Source organism: Vombatus ursinus, unplaced genomic scaffold (assembly GCF_900497805.2).
Source record: "Vombatus ursinus unplaced genomic scaffold, bare-nosed wombat genome assembly UNPS02003292.1, whole genome shotgun sequence".
Lineage (NCBI taxonomy): Eukaryota > Metazoa > Chordata > Mammalia > Diprotodontia > Vombatidae > Vombatus > Vombatus ursinus.
In genome coordinates this window covers 20,106,631-20,123,344 of record NW_020943070.1, presented here as the reverse complement: position 1 = coordinate 20,123,344, position 16,714 = coordinate 20,106,631, and the positions used below count along the sequence as shown (strand labels likewise).

General features: G+C 42.3%; 1 protein-coding gene across 1 annotated transcript; it reads left to right on the top strand.

Moving 5' to 3' along the window:
• Positions 1 to 12,295: 12,295 nt before the first annotated feature.
• On the top strand, positions 12,296 to 15,825 carry LOC114050473 (pleckstrin homology-like domain family A member 1). The gene is given in 6 exon segments (XM_027872198.1): positions 12,296 to 12,508; positions 13,110 to 13,347; positions 13,453 to 13,731; positions 13,734 to 13,836; positions 13,936 to 14,703; positions 15,175 to 15,825. Coding segments are annotated over 5 exon segments (1,560 nt in total). The 3' UTR covers positions 14,663 to 14,703; positions 15,175 to 15,825.
• Positions 15,826 to 16,714: the final 889 nt, after the last annotated feature.

Sequence of the window (16,714 nt, the reverse complement as noted above, 5' to 3'; positions counted from 1 at the left end):
CTCACTTTATTCAGCTATGGTGGCACCGTAGTGCAGAGCGCCAGGCCTGGAGGCAGAAAGACACATTCCAGAGTACAAATCTGGCCTCAGACACTTACTAGCTGTGTAACCCTGGGCAAGTCACTTTACCTTGTTTGCCTCAGTTTCTTTATCTGTAAAATGAGGTAGAGAAGGAAATGGCAAACCACTCCAGTATCTGCCAAGAAAACCCCAAATGGGGTCACAAAGAGTTGGAGTAGACTGAAAAATGGCTGAACAAGGAACCTCTTTCAGTGTCCCTGCCAGCTCCTGTGTCTGATCCCAAGATCATCTTTATTCAATGACTGCTTCGGTTACAACAATTACACAACATTGTGATTATCTGAATAATCTCTTCCCCACTGAAGTTCACTATCAAAATTACCCAATCCAGATTATGGTAACTGCTGTCTGTTAACTCCCTTTCTGTCTATTCTCCCCTTTTAATTTTGTTCTGAACTTAAAACAAGCATTTCCATCACATTAACATAAAAAAAGATGATTGTACATGAAATTGCAAATCTATTAAAGTTATTGTATAGCTTTTCCCTTTTTCTCCCTTAGGGTCATCCTCCCTCCCCACCGTAGAGATGATTACCATTAGACACAAATATCTATATATGTAAAATCATTTTATACATCTGTTTATCAGTTTTTCCTCTGGATGCAGATAGCATCTTAGGTCCTTTGTAGTTAATTTGGGTATTTATAGTAGTCAAAATGACTTAGTTGCTCAAAGTTGTTCTTAAAACAATATTGCTGTTTTTACAACATTCTCTTGGTTCTGCTTATCCTGCTATTATTTTGTGCAAGTCTTTCCATGTTTTTCTAAAAATCATAGAGTTCAAAATTTTTTTTTTACAGCACAGTATTATTCCATCACAGTCATATACTGTAACTTGTTCAGCCATTCCTCAATTGATGGGAATCCCTGAAATTTTCAATTCTTTGCTACCACAAAGAGAGCTGCTATAAATATTTTAGAACATACCGGTTCTTTTCCTTTTGCCATAATCATCTTTAGAGACAGAGCTAGTAGTATTGCTGGGTCAAAGGATATGTAGGCAGTTAGAACTCTTTGGGCATAATTCCAGATTGTTTGAGGGGGTTCCCTCCATAAATGTTGGTGTAATATCACAAGTCCTCAGTTTAATCATGCCATTGTCCTACTCTTCCACTCCACATTATCACACCATAGATCTTTTCAATTTCGTGGTTAAAAACTATTGGTATTCCTTTAGCTGATCATCTCTCATTCTAAACCTGTTTCTCCTTATTGTTATCTCTAATCACACCCACTCATCAGTTCTTTTTTTCAAGCCATAACTTTAAGCTCTGACCACTTTGCTTTCTTCTCAGTCTTGATATTGTAGTTGGATTGTTACTGCCAAAACCCATTCCTGGATTAGTGCAAAATGCTGGTAGATTTTCTTACCTAAGTCAGCCCTACGTAGACCTGAATGCTGACTGGGTGTACTTATCCATCTGAGCTTTCACTGATTGTTTATCATACTCTTCCCACCAAGGCTCTTCAAACATTCCACATCTTCCACCCCATCACCTCGCTGCACATTTCACAAAGAACACAGGCAGGCTATTCTCTATGAACTTTCTCTTTTCATTTGTTCCCAGATACCTTTACTCGAGGTTCTGATAGTGAGGTGACTCCTCACCAAAGCCAACCAACCCCTCTGTCTACCTGTGATCCCATCCTCTTCTATCTTCAGATTACCAATTCAATAATTCCCTAGGTCCTTTATTTATTCATTCTAGTGAATAGAATGCCAGGCCATCTTCCTCAGTTCAAATCCAGCCTCTGACACCTAGTAGTTATGTGACCCTGGGCAAGTCAGTTAACCCTGTTTGCTTCAGTTCATCTGTAAAATGAGCTGGAGAGGGAAATGGCGAACCACTTCAGTATCTTTGCCAAGATGAGGTGACCGAGGGGGTGACCGAGTCAGATATGACTGAAAAACCACCAAACGTTCCTTTATTGCTGTACACAAATGCACTTAACTTTTCTTCCATCCGTCAGCTTCAGCAAAATGGACTGTCGTGATCCTTTTGATGGCCGAATATGCTTTCTCAGCCTACATCCTTAACCTCTTGTTAAAATGTCCTATAGTGGTTTGGATGGGAAATGCGGCTTAATTACATAAATCAAACTCCATCTGAAGTTACCGGTGAAGGTTAAATGTCAATTCTGTCAACAAAATTACTGAGTTGCTTGTTGCCAGGCAGGCGCTGAAGAAGACAAAGAAGAAAGGAATTTTCATTATTCCTTCTGTGATTCAGTTTATAGTCTACAGGCTTTACATCAGGCTTTAGATCTGGAAACAAGGTTAAAGGTGTTCTAATTCAACCCTTTCATTTTATATGTTTATAATTTACAGTGGTTGAAAAATACTAAGTAATTAATGTAAATTAAGTCATGCAAAAACTTAAATTGTTAGTCAATTTTTTTAATGCTAAAGTAGAAACATCTTGATGTAACTAACCTATAATTTCTAGTTCCTGAATAAATAAGGAATCCTGTGCACACAGGATATGATAAATAGCCTATATTTATCATCACTTTGTATCCAGAGTAGTTACAGAGATTGAGAAATTATGTTCAGTAGCTCCAATTTCACACCCTTTGAAAGTGTAATATATATTTTAGGAATTTGTAAGCATGAACCAGTGCACAGAGGATAGAGTGCTGGCCTAGAGTCAGATTCATCTTCCTGCATTCTAGTCTGGCCTCAGATACTTAGCAGCTGTGTGAACCTAGGCAAGTCACTTAATCTTGTTTTGTCTCAGTTTCCTCATCTGTAAAATGAACTGGAGAAGGGAATGACAACTTGCTCCAGCATCTTTGCCAGGAATACCCCAAGTGGGGTAACACAGAATCGGACATAACTGAACAACAACAATAATTATAATAAAGGAATTTATGAATTATTAAGCTTTTAGTGGAGTTACAATCATACAAATGATAGGACATCTTTGGACTATATCCAAAAGGGCGTGTACGCATCAAAAAATAAAGGCAAAGGGAATTACACTGTTTTATCATGGGATTAGAGTAATGAATAGTAAAACATCAAATGATACACAGGGACATGTGTGGGTTTAGAAAATTTTTGCTACAAAAAATTCACTTCTTGGAATTAGTGCTATAAATACGCTTTCCTAGGAGTTGAGATGATTGAACATGTAGTTTTCACAGGTGAGTAAATGAACAGAGCCACTGGTCCATTGGTAGCATTTGGACTGCAAGCTCTCTGAGGGCAGGAACCATTTATCTAAATCAAGGGTAGGGAACCTGTGGCCTTTGAGGCCACATGTGACCTAGGTCCTCAGGTGCAGCCTTTTGACGAGTCCAAGCTATACAGAACAAATCCTGTGATTAAGGGGATTTGTTCTGTGAAGTTTGGATTCGGTCAAAGGGTTGCACTTCGGGACCTAGAAGGTCACATGTGGCCTCAAGGCCACTGGTTCCCTACCCTTGATCTAAACTAATCTGCTCACCTATAGACATTTGTATGTTTATTAAATGGAAACATCCAATATAATACTACAAAATAAAACCTCTTGTCCTTGGGGGGGAAAAACAGAAAGCCACAAATAGATAAGGAAATTTAGTAAGGCAATGGGGTAATCTGTAATTTTTTGGTCCATTTATATGGGGTGCATGACATAAAAGTTGGGAGGAGGGAGCAGGAAACACCCAGCATGGAGTGCCGATGCTGTTAGGGGAATATGAGGCTACTATTTTGGAAGCCTTGTGGATCGTGAACTGTTGTAGTAAAATCTGATGTGTCATTTTTGAGCCTCATGACAACCCAGTAAATGATTGGTCCAATTACACAGGTGCCTGTATTTCCCTTTTTCAGATGAGCAAACAGATTCAGGGTTTGTTAACTACTTGCCCATGGCCCTGTGGTGTCAAAGGCAGAAATCCAACTCAAGTTTTCATACCCAGCATACTCTCTACTACTCAATTTAAAATTGTTTAGAGGAAAAAAAATATTTATTTTAGGAAGACAGCCATTGTCAAACCAAACATCATTTTACAGTGGTTAATAGTCTCTAGTTAATTTCCCTTGGTTTTACATGATAGAAACCTGGAACTGGGAAGAACCTGTCTGATTATGTAGTTTATATGTATAGCTCTTGCTTCTTGATTTAATGTTAATAAATATTGAACCTCAGGGAAGGGGAAAAGAAGTGACTGAGCCTCAGACTTACTATGTAGTAATAATTCTCATCTGAGGTTTGATAGATAGGTAAATAATGTTTCTATTGCTTCTGAGTAGACCCGGTTGTATAGAAGCGGTTGAGGTTTTTCTAGTATTTAAAGGGGAGTTACATGTATAAAAAATGGTAAAAAATAATTAGACATGTCCTCTGTGAAGGGCTACACAAGGAACACTTGAGGGTGAGCTGCATAAAGACCAATTTAGGTTTCAGAAAATACTTGAAAGCCGTCCATCAGTAGAGAGTCCTACCTTAGGAAATTGTGAGCTCTCAAAGCTAGTGTCCCATACGGTCTAGGTCATAAGTTCCCAGAGTGGTCGATACTGCCCCCTGGGGGGTGCTGGAATGATCGGGGCGGGGAAGGAGGGAAGGTATTAGCCTTGGGAGCAGTTGGGCGGGTGTTGAATAAAGATAAGGGGGCCATGAATGCATAAGGAAAAAAGAGAAGAAAATTTTGAAAAGCTTCATACGTGTTTCATCTGTCATGTAACAGTTACAAGTCATATTGATTGCATTATTTTCCAAATAAACACATAAAATGCAAGTTATAACCCTTCAGTGGTCAAGTCTGCCAACAGATTTTTACATGCTCGTGCGTTGTCAGGAAGTCCAGCATGCATCAGCAGGAATATGTGCGTGTAATGACTTGTTTACGATATGATACTATATGGTTACGTGATGTAATAGTGTGTCATCAAAATTTCAATGCAGAAAATACAACAAATTTACAGTAAATTATTAAATTTAAAATGCATCATTTGAAAATTGTTTTTTGAAATGATGCAAATTAAAAAAAAAAAAGGGTTGAAGAAAGTAGATTTCCAGGGGAGTGCTGAGTAATTTTTTTAAAGGGGGTGGTAGGCCAAATAAATTTGGGAACCTCTGATCTAAATGAATGCTTCCTATTTTGAGAAGAACTGTACCCCCCAAATTTCTTCCAACTCGGATTCTGTGAATGTTGGAATCAGAGGTCTGTAGAAACACATCTAGTGTAATTGTTAAATTACCAGCAGAATTGATATTAGAACCTGTCTTTGCTTAAGATTCTTTACACTATCCTACTTAGGTGTGGGTTCTAATCCTAAATCTCTAGGTAAGTGACTTTGGGCAAGTCATTTCCCATCTGTGAACCTGTTTCTTTTGGAAAATACTACAAAGAGATCCCTAAATTCTCTTTCCCGTAGGCTCATTTGTGGATGGTTCTGTGAAGTGTGCTCTGTATTCCTTTTTCTAAAAGGAAAGATGGAAATAGGATGTTGACAGAAGATAATTATACTCATTGGTGTAAAGCTTAGAGATAGATGGCCAGTGTGGAAATTTGCTTACTTACACAAAAATACTTTGCATGTTTGTTACGAGTTTTTCTTTTCCTTTTCTTCCCCCAGTGGGTATTGAGGTAGGAAAGAGAGAAAATAAATGTTAATTGGCAAAAAAAGAAGAAAAAACCCAACCAAAAAAACAAATTAGAGGAGAGAAAAGCAAAGATACAGACTAGACCTGTGATTTCATTGAAATAGGAATCTCCCTCTACCAGTGCAACTTAGTTTTAGAGAATTATCTGGGTCACTCTTTAAGTGACTTGCCCAGGGTCACACAGTCAGTACATGCCAGAAACAGGACTTGAACCCAGGTCTTCCTGGATCTCATGGCAACTCACTAGCCACTATATCATATGGCCTGTTTGTTAAAAGAAAAAAAAAGAGGTATAACTATGCTAAGGTAATCGTTTCTCCCCATAGCTCATGAACATACTTTTGATAGCAAATTTTAAGATGTGGTGGTGTCTTTTTATTATTTGGAGTATTTTTGTGAGTTTATAGCTGCTTTGGACTTAAAACATTGAAGTACTGTTACCATAGGCTCACAAGTCTGGAGTTATAAAGTCATCTAGGCCAAGCTCCACATTTTAAAGTAGGAGAAACTGAGGCCCACAGAGAGCTGAAGTGAATTTTTCATGGTCTCACAGCTAGTTATTGGCAGCACCAGGATTTATACTCAGGTCCTTCCACTCCAAAGCCAGTGATCTGTCCATTGCATCATGCTGGGATATGGGTTTGTTCTAAATCAGTCTTTAGTAACGCTAACATTCCATTCTGAGTAGACCTCAAAGCCATGATATAAGGCATATAGTCACTTCAGTTACCTACTTAGAATACCGGAAATCATACTGGTTTGTTCTGAACTTTTTATTTTTTTGCTTTTTGGTGAGGCAATCAGGGTTAAGTGACTTGCCCAAGATCACACAACTACTAAGTGTCTGAAGTTGAATTTGAACTCGGGGAGATGAGTCTTCCTGATTCCAGGCTCGGCACTGTTATGCACTATGGCATCACCTGGCTGCCCCTTTTTAAGATGCTTTTCCCTCAAAACCATGATGTAAGGTATAGAGTCACTTCAGTCATCTATCTAGAACATCAGAAGTCTTCTGCTGAAGCTATGACAGTAGAGGTTGATTGGTTGGTTATTGTCCTTCGTTTTCAAAGAGGACCAGAATGACAGCACTATGCCAGAGTCAAGTTTGAGTGTGTCCGACTGGCTCATCAGACCAATACGAGCTTGGAATGTTCTACCACGGGTCGGGCACGAGTAGTTCATGTGAACATTTGGAGTGGATTCTCTTACGTTTGTGTATCTTGCATTTCTCTTGAGCTATTTCAATTCTGCTTTGCTCATAGAGCACAGCACCTTTTCTGATGTGAGCCCACCATGCCGGGTGGTCCTGTGCCAGTGTCTCCCATATCACACAATCAATTCCAAAGTTCTTAAGAGAGACCTTGAGAGTGTCCTTGTATCATTTCTTCTGACTACCTTGTGAATGCTTGTCCTGTGTGTATTCTCCACAAAACAGTCTTTTTGGCAAGAGTATGTTTTGTATTCAAACAACATGGCCAGCCCATCAGAGTTGCACTCTCTGAAGCAGTTTGAATGCTTGGCAGTTTAACTCGAGAAAGGATCTGAGTGTCTCGTATCTTATCCTGCCAGGTGATCTAAAGAATCTTCCTAAGACAATTCAAATGGAAGTGATTCAGTTTCCTGGCATGGCGCTGGTATACTGTCCAGGTTTCACAGCATACAACAATGAGGTCAGCACAACAGCTCTGTAGACCTTCACTTTGGTAGTCAGTCTAATACCTCTTTTCTCCCATACTTTCCTTCAGAGCCTCCCAAACACTGAGTTTTGGCAATGCATGTATCAACCTCATTATCATTGTGTACATTCCTGGAAAGTACACTACCAAGGTAAGTGAACTTATCCCTAGCGTTCAAAACTTCTCCATTTGCTGGAAACGGTGGTTCCACGTATGGATGGCGTGGCTGACGAAGCACTTATATTTTCTTAGTACTAATTGTTAATTGTTAGGCCAAAATTAGCACAAGCAGCAGACAATCGATCTATACTTTGATGCATCTCAGCTTCAGAGGCTGCGTTGAGTGCACAATCATCTGCAAACAAAATCATGCACCAACACTCCATCCACTGTGATTTTGGCTTGTCTTTTAGAGTTGAAGAATTTACCATCAGTGTCGTAGTTGACTTTGATGCCATGTTCATTCTCATTGAAAGCATCTGACAACATGTCTGAAAACATCATGCTAAAAAACATGGGAGCAAGCACACAGCCTTGTTTCACTCTGTTGGTGACTGGGAAAGTACGAGAGCATTGTCCATTATCCAGACCCTGGGTAAGCATGCTGTCATGAAACTGACATACAATACTGATGAACTTCTCTGGGTAACCAAATTTTGACATAATTTTCCATAAGCCCTCAAAACTGACAATCCTGCTTCTACTGAAGGAATGACAGTAGAGAATAACTGTGGAAGTGTCATTTCATGTTTCTTCCCACTGTGTTCTTCAAGTTGGTCACTAGGAGGCACCGTTACCTTAGTTATACTAGAAACAAACTGCCATGTGCTATTCCTTGAAATTCTTTAGACCGCCTTAGTGAGTCTAACCTAATGCCTAACTCTCTTAGGATGCTTTAAAACAGTTCTTAAAACAGATTTGAAACTGGAATCTGAAGCCTTGCTAGCATTTTGTAAATGGAAAAATGAAAGAACAGGATAGTCAAAGCCTCAACCCTAATTATCCTGCTGTAAATACTACATTATAATAGTTGTATTTCCTTTGCATGGTACTGGAAATAGAGCCAAATCTCACATAATAAGTTCATTGAGTTTTGTTTAAAGTTATGATCTAACTTCTGTTATATCCACTTCTATAACAGTGAATGTTATAATGACATTTTAGAGTATCTTCCTGACCAATTCGTCAATCAAGCTTGCATGGTTGTCTTGTATTTAAATGACTTTAAAATAGGCAGCTAGGTGGCGCAGTGGATAGAGTGCTGGACCTGGAGTCAGGAAGAGTCATCTCACTGAGTTTAAATCTAATCTTAGACACTACCTGTGTGACCCTAAGCAAGTCATGTAACCCTGGTGTGCCTCAGTTTTCTCATCTGTAAAATGAGCTGGAGGAGGAAATTGCAAACCATTCCAGTATCTTTGCCAGGAAAACCCCAAATAGGGTCACAAAGAGTCACATTTGACTGGAGGACAACAACAAAAAATTGGGTGAAAGTGGAACAGAAGAAGCAATTTCTTACTCATCTTCCACAACCTTTTAAGCCAAGAATTTAAGTAATATTGAGATTTTTTTAAACTGCATTCTCTGTAAATCCTTTTTACTTCATTTTAATAGGAATTTACTATTTCTTGGACTAATCTCTATTTAAAACAGCCAGCTTATTTGTTTAATTATTTCTCACTATGTTAAATGACACATTATTCAGAAAGGAAAGCTGAGATTTACTTTAAACGGAATATGTAGAATATAGAAGATAATAAAATTCATTGTGGTGTCAATTACATCCCCAAACTATCAAGTTTTAAAAACTGATTCTGCTTCATATATAGCAATACAACAGATTTCTTAACCAAGGATATGATTTTTATAATCATATGAGGCCTTCATAAAATCCTGAATAAAGTTTTTAAACTTTTATTAACTTAGGTTGTAGGCATTATTGGAAATATAAATGGCATTTTACAAATTAATTAAATTTCCTTTCTACTTGTGGATAATAAGGCCTTCCCTCCTCACAGGACAGTTTACCTCCTTGTCTAGCAGGGTTATTTGGAATTTAACATAGGGTCTGAAATTAGAATATATTGCCTACTATTGTATAATGCAGCTTTTTGAATAAATTTGATTTTTGATGCTATTAAAGAAGGATTGCAGATATGCTGGAAACAAACTGATTGAAGTGCACAAAGCATCTTCATAAAGCCCATGGTTCAGAGTGTGAGAATTGATTGTAAGCAATACTGCTTCCTTGTGTAGTTTCCATTTAGATTTTTCTCTACGTATTTTGAAAATATAACTGCAGCTTTAGTTTGTTTAAAATAATTGAATATAGTAATTGAAGACTCTTCTAAATTGAGGTAGAGAGGTTACTTATCCACAAGAATCCTAAACTCTCAAAGGTCTATTTTTTTTTTTTTGGTCAGACCTTTTACAGTATTTCCTGAATGCCTGTTATGTGCCAAACACTCCTGAGCAGAAAATTACTAAGTTCTCCACCAATTACTAACTAGAAATCCTGGATTTTTCTGTAAGTGACAGGTGAAAACACAAAACAGGTGATAGCCAATCCTTGTGAGCAAAGTGCTGTCCTAAGAGAGGGGAGAATTACCAAAATTAAAAGATTCTGCCCTCCTAGAGCTAGACCATTTAGCAGATGCAATGTGCCATTTCTTACCAAACAATGGATAAAGCTCTTTAGGTGGCCTAACATTGAATCCAACCTAATCCTTTGCAATTTTAAAAAAATTTTTAATAAATTTTTAAAATTCATTTTGAGTTATCAACAATCACTTCCATAAGCTTTTGAGTTTAAATTTTTCTCCCCTCCTTTCCCATTTCCCTCCCCAAGATGGCACACAATCTGATATAGGCTCTACATATAAATTCCTATTAAACATATTTTCACATTAGTCATGTTGTAAGAAAGAATTAGAACCAATAGGAGGAACCACAAGAAAGAGCAAGCAAAACAAAACAGAAGAAAAAAAAGCAAATAGTATGCTCTGATCTGCATTCAAACTCCATAGTTCGTTCTTTGGAAGTGGATAGCATTTTCCATCATGAGACTTTTGGAGATGTCTTAGATCCTTGCATTGCTATTGCTGTTAGTCATAGCACAATGTGGCTGTTACTGTTCCTTTATGATGTTTAAAAAAAAATTCTTAAAGAACATTTGAAACTGGGTTCTATGCAGGCTCAACATTTTGTAAATGGAGAAATGGAAAGGATAGCATAGTCAAAGTCTCAATCCTAATTTTAATGTGATCCTATTGTAAAAGTTGTATTGTAGTCATATTTGGCCACATAAGGAGAAGACAGGTCTCATTGGAAAAGACTCTGATGCTGGGAAAAATAGAAGGCAAAAGGAAAAAGAGATAGCAGAGCATGAGATGGATAGATAGAATCATGGACATAATGAACAGAAACCTGGACAGACTTTGAGAGATAGTGGAGGATAGAAGAGCCTGGCATGCTACGTGTGGTCCACGGGATCACGAAGAGTTGGATATGACTGAATGACTGAAAACAATATAGTCATATGCTTCGGTAATAATATAATCACAGTGGCTATAACACATGATATCATAGATAATTGTGTTGGAATTACAAGTCAGTGTAAAGTAAGGTCTGGGAGAAAAACTTGTAAAAAAAAAAGGCTAATTTGCATGTCACAATAAATCTAAACTTGTTCCTCAGTGCTTAGCACAGTGCCTGGCACATAGCATATACAATTAATGCTTATTGACTTTCCCAATTAGCCAAGAAAGACATACTGTCAAAAGGGTGAACCAATTAATTAATTCCTTTAAAAAATGGCAGCAATAACAAACTTCTTGTCTTGGTGAGGAGAGATATGAATAATTTGCCATATTACTTTGGGGTATTTCATTGATAAAATACAATCCTTAGGGTTTTGGTTTTTGTTCTTTTTAAATAGAAGGGGTAATTCCCTGTTTAGGTATAATACCCCTCAAGGCATGACATTTCAAGAAGAGAGCTGCATTCAAAAGCTCCCTGGGAGTCCTCTTGGCATCTAGGATCTAGACTAACGGGCTGAGATCCATATTTAGAGCATAGGTTTCTACACCGCTTTCAGATTTGCAATTCGCTCCCTTAACCACAGAAGTCTAGGGAAGATAGAGCTGCTGAGTAATATTATCTCCATTTGAAGAAGGAGAAGCTGAGCCCCAGAGAAGAGGCCTCATTTGGCCGAAGGTCACAGCTAGTAAATAGCCCACCAAAAGACTAGTGCTCCTTTCCTTCTATGGGGCTGACATCTCAGGGTAAAAGCGGAGGTTGTTGCCGCTGATTAAAAATCTCAATATCGAATTTCTCTTTGAGAGCGATTTCTATAGAAGTTGCTGTTGGGAGATTGGAGAAGGAAGTGCCATTATCGATCATGGGAAAAATGAAAGGCCAGACTCTGCTTTAAAAAAAAAAAAAAGCTAATGGTCTAGCCCAGGGGTGGGGAACCCGCGGCCTCGAGGCCACGTGTGGCCTTCTAGGTTCTCAAGTACGGCCCTTTGACTGAATCCAAACTTCACAGAACAAATTCCCCACTCTTGCTCCAGACTCTAGCCACTTCTAACAGTATTGGAAAAAGCTGGAATTTCCGAAAAACCTACGTCTCTACCCTTAATATCCAAACTCAGATGAAAACGGCAGGAAAAGGTCATCGAGATTTCTGAGAACAAGCAACGCAGTTCAGGTCTACTCAGCCACAGCGCAAAAAGAGTGTCGTTTTCTTTACTGGATGGGAAATTCTTTGAGAAGCTTTATCTTTCCATCGCACTCTGTGCCTAGTACGGAGTTTCTCTGCGCTTAATGAAGTTGAACGGGTTTAAGGAAATCCCTGCCCAGGCAACCTCCCCTCCCCCCCACATACGGACAAGTGCTAATCTGGAAAATGCGGCACGTACAGCAAATATCGCTGCTGCACAATTGAAATGGGGCTAGTGATTTCATACGTGAAGGTGCGTGGGTGCCTGGACGTTAACATATTTTTTGGCTGTAGGAAGTGTGTGTGCAATGTCAAAGTAACCCGAAGAGCCTGTGTGGCTGTTTGCAAGCATGATGGTCTGGGGGACTCCAGGCTGGCCTGTCCTCAAGCTGTCCTCAGTTATCCATACTGGAGCATGAGCCCAAAAGGGCCGAGGGTGGTGGGGATCCCCAACCTTCTGCAATCTGTCTTTAATTTTTTTTCTTTTTTTTGAGAGAGAAGGTAGAGGTTCCTAGAAGGACTGGTTTGAGGAGGCTAGGGTGAAAGTGTGATTGAGTGGGCTGTGTTGGTAACCCCTATCATCTCCACACTTTTCCTTGCTTTCTTTTTGCTTATCTTTTTTGGTGGGGTTCCTAAGATAAGGACTGTTTTCTGCGACAGCAGAGTGCGGTTTCAGCGTCAGGGTTCCCCCGCGAGCAACACTCACCCTTTTTTCACATTTGGGGAAGTGAGGGGGTAGTTAAAGCAGGAGCTGAGTTTGAGTAGTGTAACAGGGGCAGATCCTGCACCCTCGCACATTTTTTGGGGGTGGGTGAGGTTGCTGGAAGAAGGGCTAGTTTCTGAGGGCTGAAGTGGAGCGCAATCTCTGTGACAGAATTCCCGATGACCCCAGCCCTCACTTTATCTCTTTTGGAGTATAGGGTGGGGTAGTAGAAAGTTGTGGAACGACTGGCATCAGAAAGTGGAGGTGCGTGTGAACACTACTTCAGTGTCAGAACCCCCCCCCCCCTCCGCGACCCTAGCCCGCACTTTTTTTCCAGCTTTTTTGGGGAGGTGAGTTGGAGGGAGGATTCCACAGGGACCGGTTTCAGAAAGTGGAGATGCGATTGAGTGCGACCTTAGTGGCAGGATCCCCCCACGACCCCCCAACCTCTTCCTTTTTTCACGTTCTTTCGGGGGGAGCAGAGGAGTTCCTAGGAGGCCTGGGAGGAGCTAGGATTCCTGCCCCACCAGCATTGCCTCCAACCTTCCAGTCCTGGGCGGGGGCCCCCCGGGGGGGCCCCCCCCCCCCCCCCCCCCCCCCCCCCCCCCCACTCCCAGAGAGGGAGTGAAGAGCGAGGAGGGAAGGGAGGGCGGAGACGGGGGCTGAGCCACGTCTGGAAGGGAGCCAAGTTCACAGGCGCAAGCCAACGTGGTCTGGAGAGAGAGCGGGGCCGTCCGGCTGGCTGGCTGGGGCCGGGGGCGGGTGGGTGCGCGCGGAGCCGCCTTTTCCGCTGGGTGTCACTCTGGGGCGGGAGGGATGGCTCATTCAAAAGCGCAGGGAGGGGGCAGCGCCACTCGTCTCCAGTGAGCGGCCAGCCAGGGAGGGAGGGCAGGCAGCCGGCAGCCGGCAGCCGGCAGCAGGCAGGACCCCGGGACGCGGCTCTCAGCCGCCCGAGCCGCCCTGCCCTGCGTCCTTCTGCTCAGCCTCCTCTACCCTCTCCGCTTGGGCGGCCGCGAGAGCCGCTGGGGGGAGGACGGCGCCCGCCTGCTGCTGCTGCCCCCGGCGCCGGCGGCTACGAGGCGAGGAGGACGGGGAGGACGGGGAGGAGGAGAGGCGGCGGGCAGGAGGAGCAGGGGCGGCGGAGGCGGCGGCGGCGGCGGCGGCGGCGGCAGCGGCAGCGGCAGCGGCCACCCCTATGCCGAGAGGATGCTGGAGAGCGGCGGCTGCAAAGCGCTGAAGGAGGGGGTGCTGGAGAAGCGCAGCGACGGGCTGCTGCAGCTGTGGAAGAAGAAATGCTGCATCCTCACCGAGGAGGGGCTCCTGCTCATCCCCCCCAAGCAGCTGCACCAGCAGCAGCAGCAGCAGCAGCAGCAGCAGCAGCAGCAGCAGGCGGCCGCGGCGGAGCAGCTCCAGCCGAGCCCTCCGGCCGCTGCCGCCGCCGCTGCAGCCGCCGCCGCCGCCGCCGCCGGCCTCGAGACGCCCGCCAAGCTCAAGGAGCTGCATTTCTCCAACATGAAGACCGTGGACTGCGTGGAGCGCAAGGGCAAGTACATGTACTTCACCGTGGTCATGGCCGAGGGCAAGGAGATCGACTTTCGGTGCCCCCAGGACCAGGGCTGGAACGCCGAGATCACATTGCAGATGGTGCAATACAAGAACCGCCAGGCCATCCTGGCCGTGAAGTCTACCCGGCAGAAACAGCAGCACCTAGTCCAGCAGCAGCAGCAGCAGCCGCAGCAGCAGCTTCCGCGGGACCCGCACCCGCACCCGCACCCGCATCCTCACCCGCACCCGCACCCGCACCCACAGCCTCCTCAGCAGCAGCAGGCGCCGCTGCCGCAGCAGCAGCCCGGCCACCGCCTCCTTCGCAGCACCTCCAACTCCGCCTGAAAGGGTAGAGGGCAGCTCTCCCCTCACCCAAGCCAGAGCAGGTAAGGAGTGGATAGATTTCGGTGTCTGGAGATAACGGGGTGACCGAGGGCCCCCCCCCCCCCCAGAAATGAGCAGGGTAGGAGGAGTCAATGCTGAGGATATGCCACGGAAACAGAAAAGAAAGCGAAGTTTCTGGACTGGAGGCAAGGAGGGAGTGGGAGAAAGGTCTACCTGGTTCCGGGCACGATTAGACAATTCTATTCAAGCCGCATCTTCTACTTTTGGCCAAAGGAGGCCCTGTGTTAGGCGCTTGGGGAGTCGGCTCTCGGAGCAGAGTCGGGCAGGTAGAGGGAGGGAGAGGGAAGGGAGACGGTGCAGAACAGAAGGTCTTCGCAGGGAGACCGTGCCAGCTGGCATGGAGCGGTGGCTTGGGGGACCATTGTCGGAGAACGTGCGCGGGGTTGGTCAAAGAAGAACAGGGAGCTGAGATTCTTTAGAGCCGTCATTCAGTGTCATTCGTTACTTTCCAGGTTGAATTAAAGAACTCTTCGGAAAGTTGGGAAGAACACATTTCTATTGTCTTCAGTTAGTCGGAAAACTAAAGAAACAACTCCCCTGGACCCCAACGAGACTCAAGTATCTTGGACCTCACCTTTGTGGTAACCTGTGACTCGCCCCCCCTCCCAATTAGTTTTCTGCACAGCCCTCATCATGATGCAGGGAAGAATTTCGAGTCATGAAGACTTTGACTGTTATTTATGAACCTTGGAAAGGCTCTTCTAGAATGGCCAGACTTCTAGGAGAGATGATGTACTGTAATTTTATTTTAATGTATTTTAATTTGCAATTATTTATTAGTTTTTTAAAAATGCTTATTCTCAGACATTTCTGAATGTAGGCCATTTTCCAGAAATGAATTAATTCGTCAAACCTCATTTGCTAATAATAATAAGCCCTAATCCTTGGAGATGTGGGAAGGGGAAGGAGAAAGGGACGGCAAGAGACACTGAGAATCCATTTATTTATTTCAAGGAGACCTTAATAAGGGTTCTGTTTGTGACCCATGGTTTGTCATGCCAAGTTGACAGGACAAAATGCTATGATGTTTAAGTTTTTTTTTTATTTGATTTTCCCCTAGAGCTATATTTTGGGTAGAAATTCATTAAAAGCAATTAAATGTTAAGAATTGTGTATTTATGAGAATCTAATATTCTAGATACAGCTTCTCTGAAAGGGGAACATAAAGATATTGAAACTTGGCTTCAAAATATTTATTTAAAAAAAAACCACCCAGCTGTTTCGAAGAATTATCAGATTTCTCTTTCAATTCTATGGGGCTGGAAGTGGGCCAGAAGCAAAATGTCACTATGTGAAAAACTTTAGCTATTATCTACATGGCAGACCTAAGGAGGAGATGTCTTTTAAAATTGTGATTGGTTTTGTATATTAACTTAAAAATATATGCTTAAATTATTTCGAAAAGGAAGCAGGAAAGAGAACATTTACACTTTGATCCAAGTTATCAACCCTATCTGATTCTGAGCTTTCTCCAACTCCTTTGACTTGAATTTTTTTGACCCTTTTTTGCGTTGATGTTTGAAGAATTCTTCAGTCTAAAGTCCAGGTTGTAAATAGTTGAAAGGATTTGAACATTTCATGACTTCAGTTTTTGTAGTGAAAATGCACTGCTCAGAGAAACCTACAATTGTTTTGCTTTGTGGCTCTGCCAGATTGTGAAAAGGTATTGGGGTGTGGTTTCTTGGTATTCCATTAACAAAACCCTGAAATTAGACAAAGTAAAGAGAGAGAGAGACAGAGAGAGAGAGAGAGAGAGAGAGAGAGAGAATAGGGATGTACCAGTTCTTTAGAGAATCCAGAAACCTCACAGACCTTGCTTATAAGGTAGAAGAAATATTTCTGTGTTAGAAGAAAAGAATGGTGAGAACCTACAAAGGACAGAGGTTAATTTTTTTAAAAAGCCTTTAGATGTTAATCACTTCCTTATCTACAGAACTATCAGTTGTTTTAAATTCTTTAGCCCCAGGTAATCTTTTTATCACTCTTTGAAGA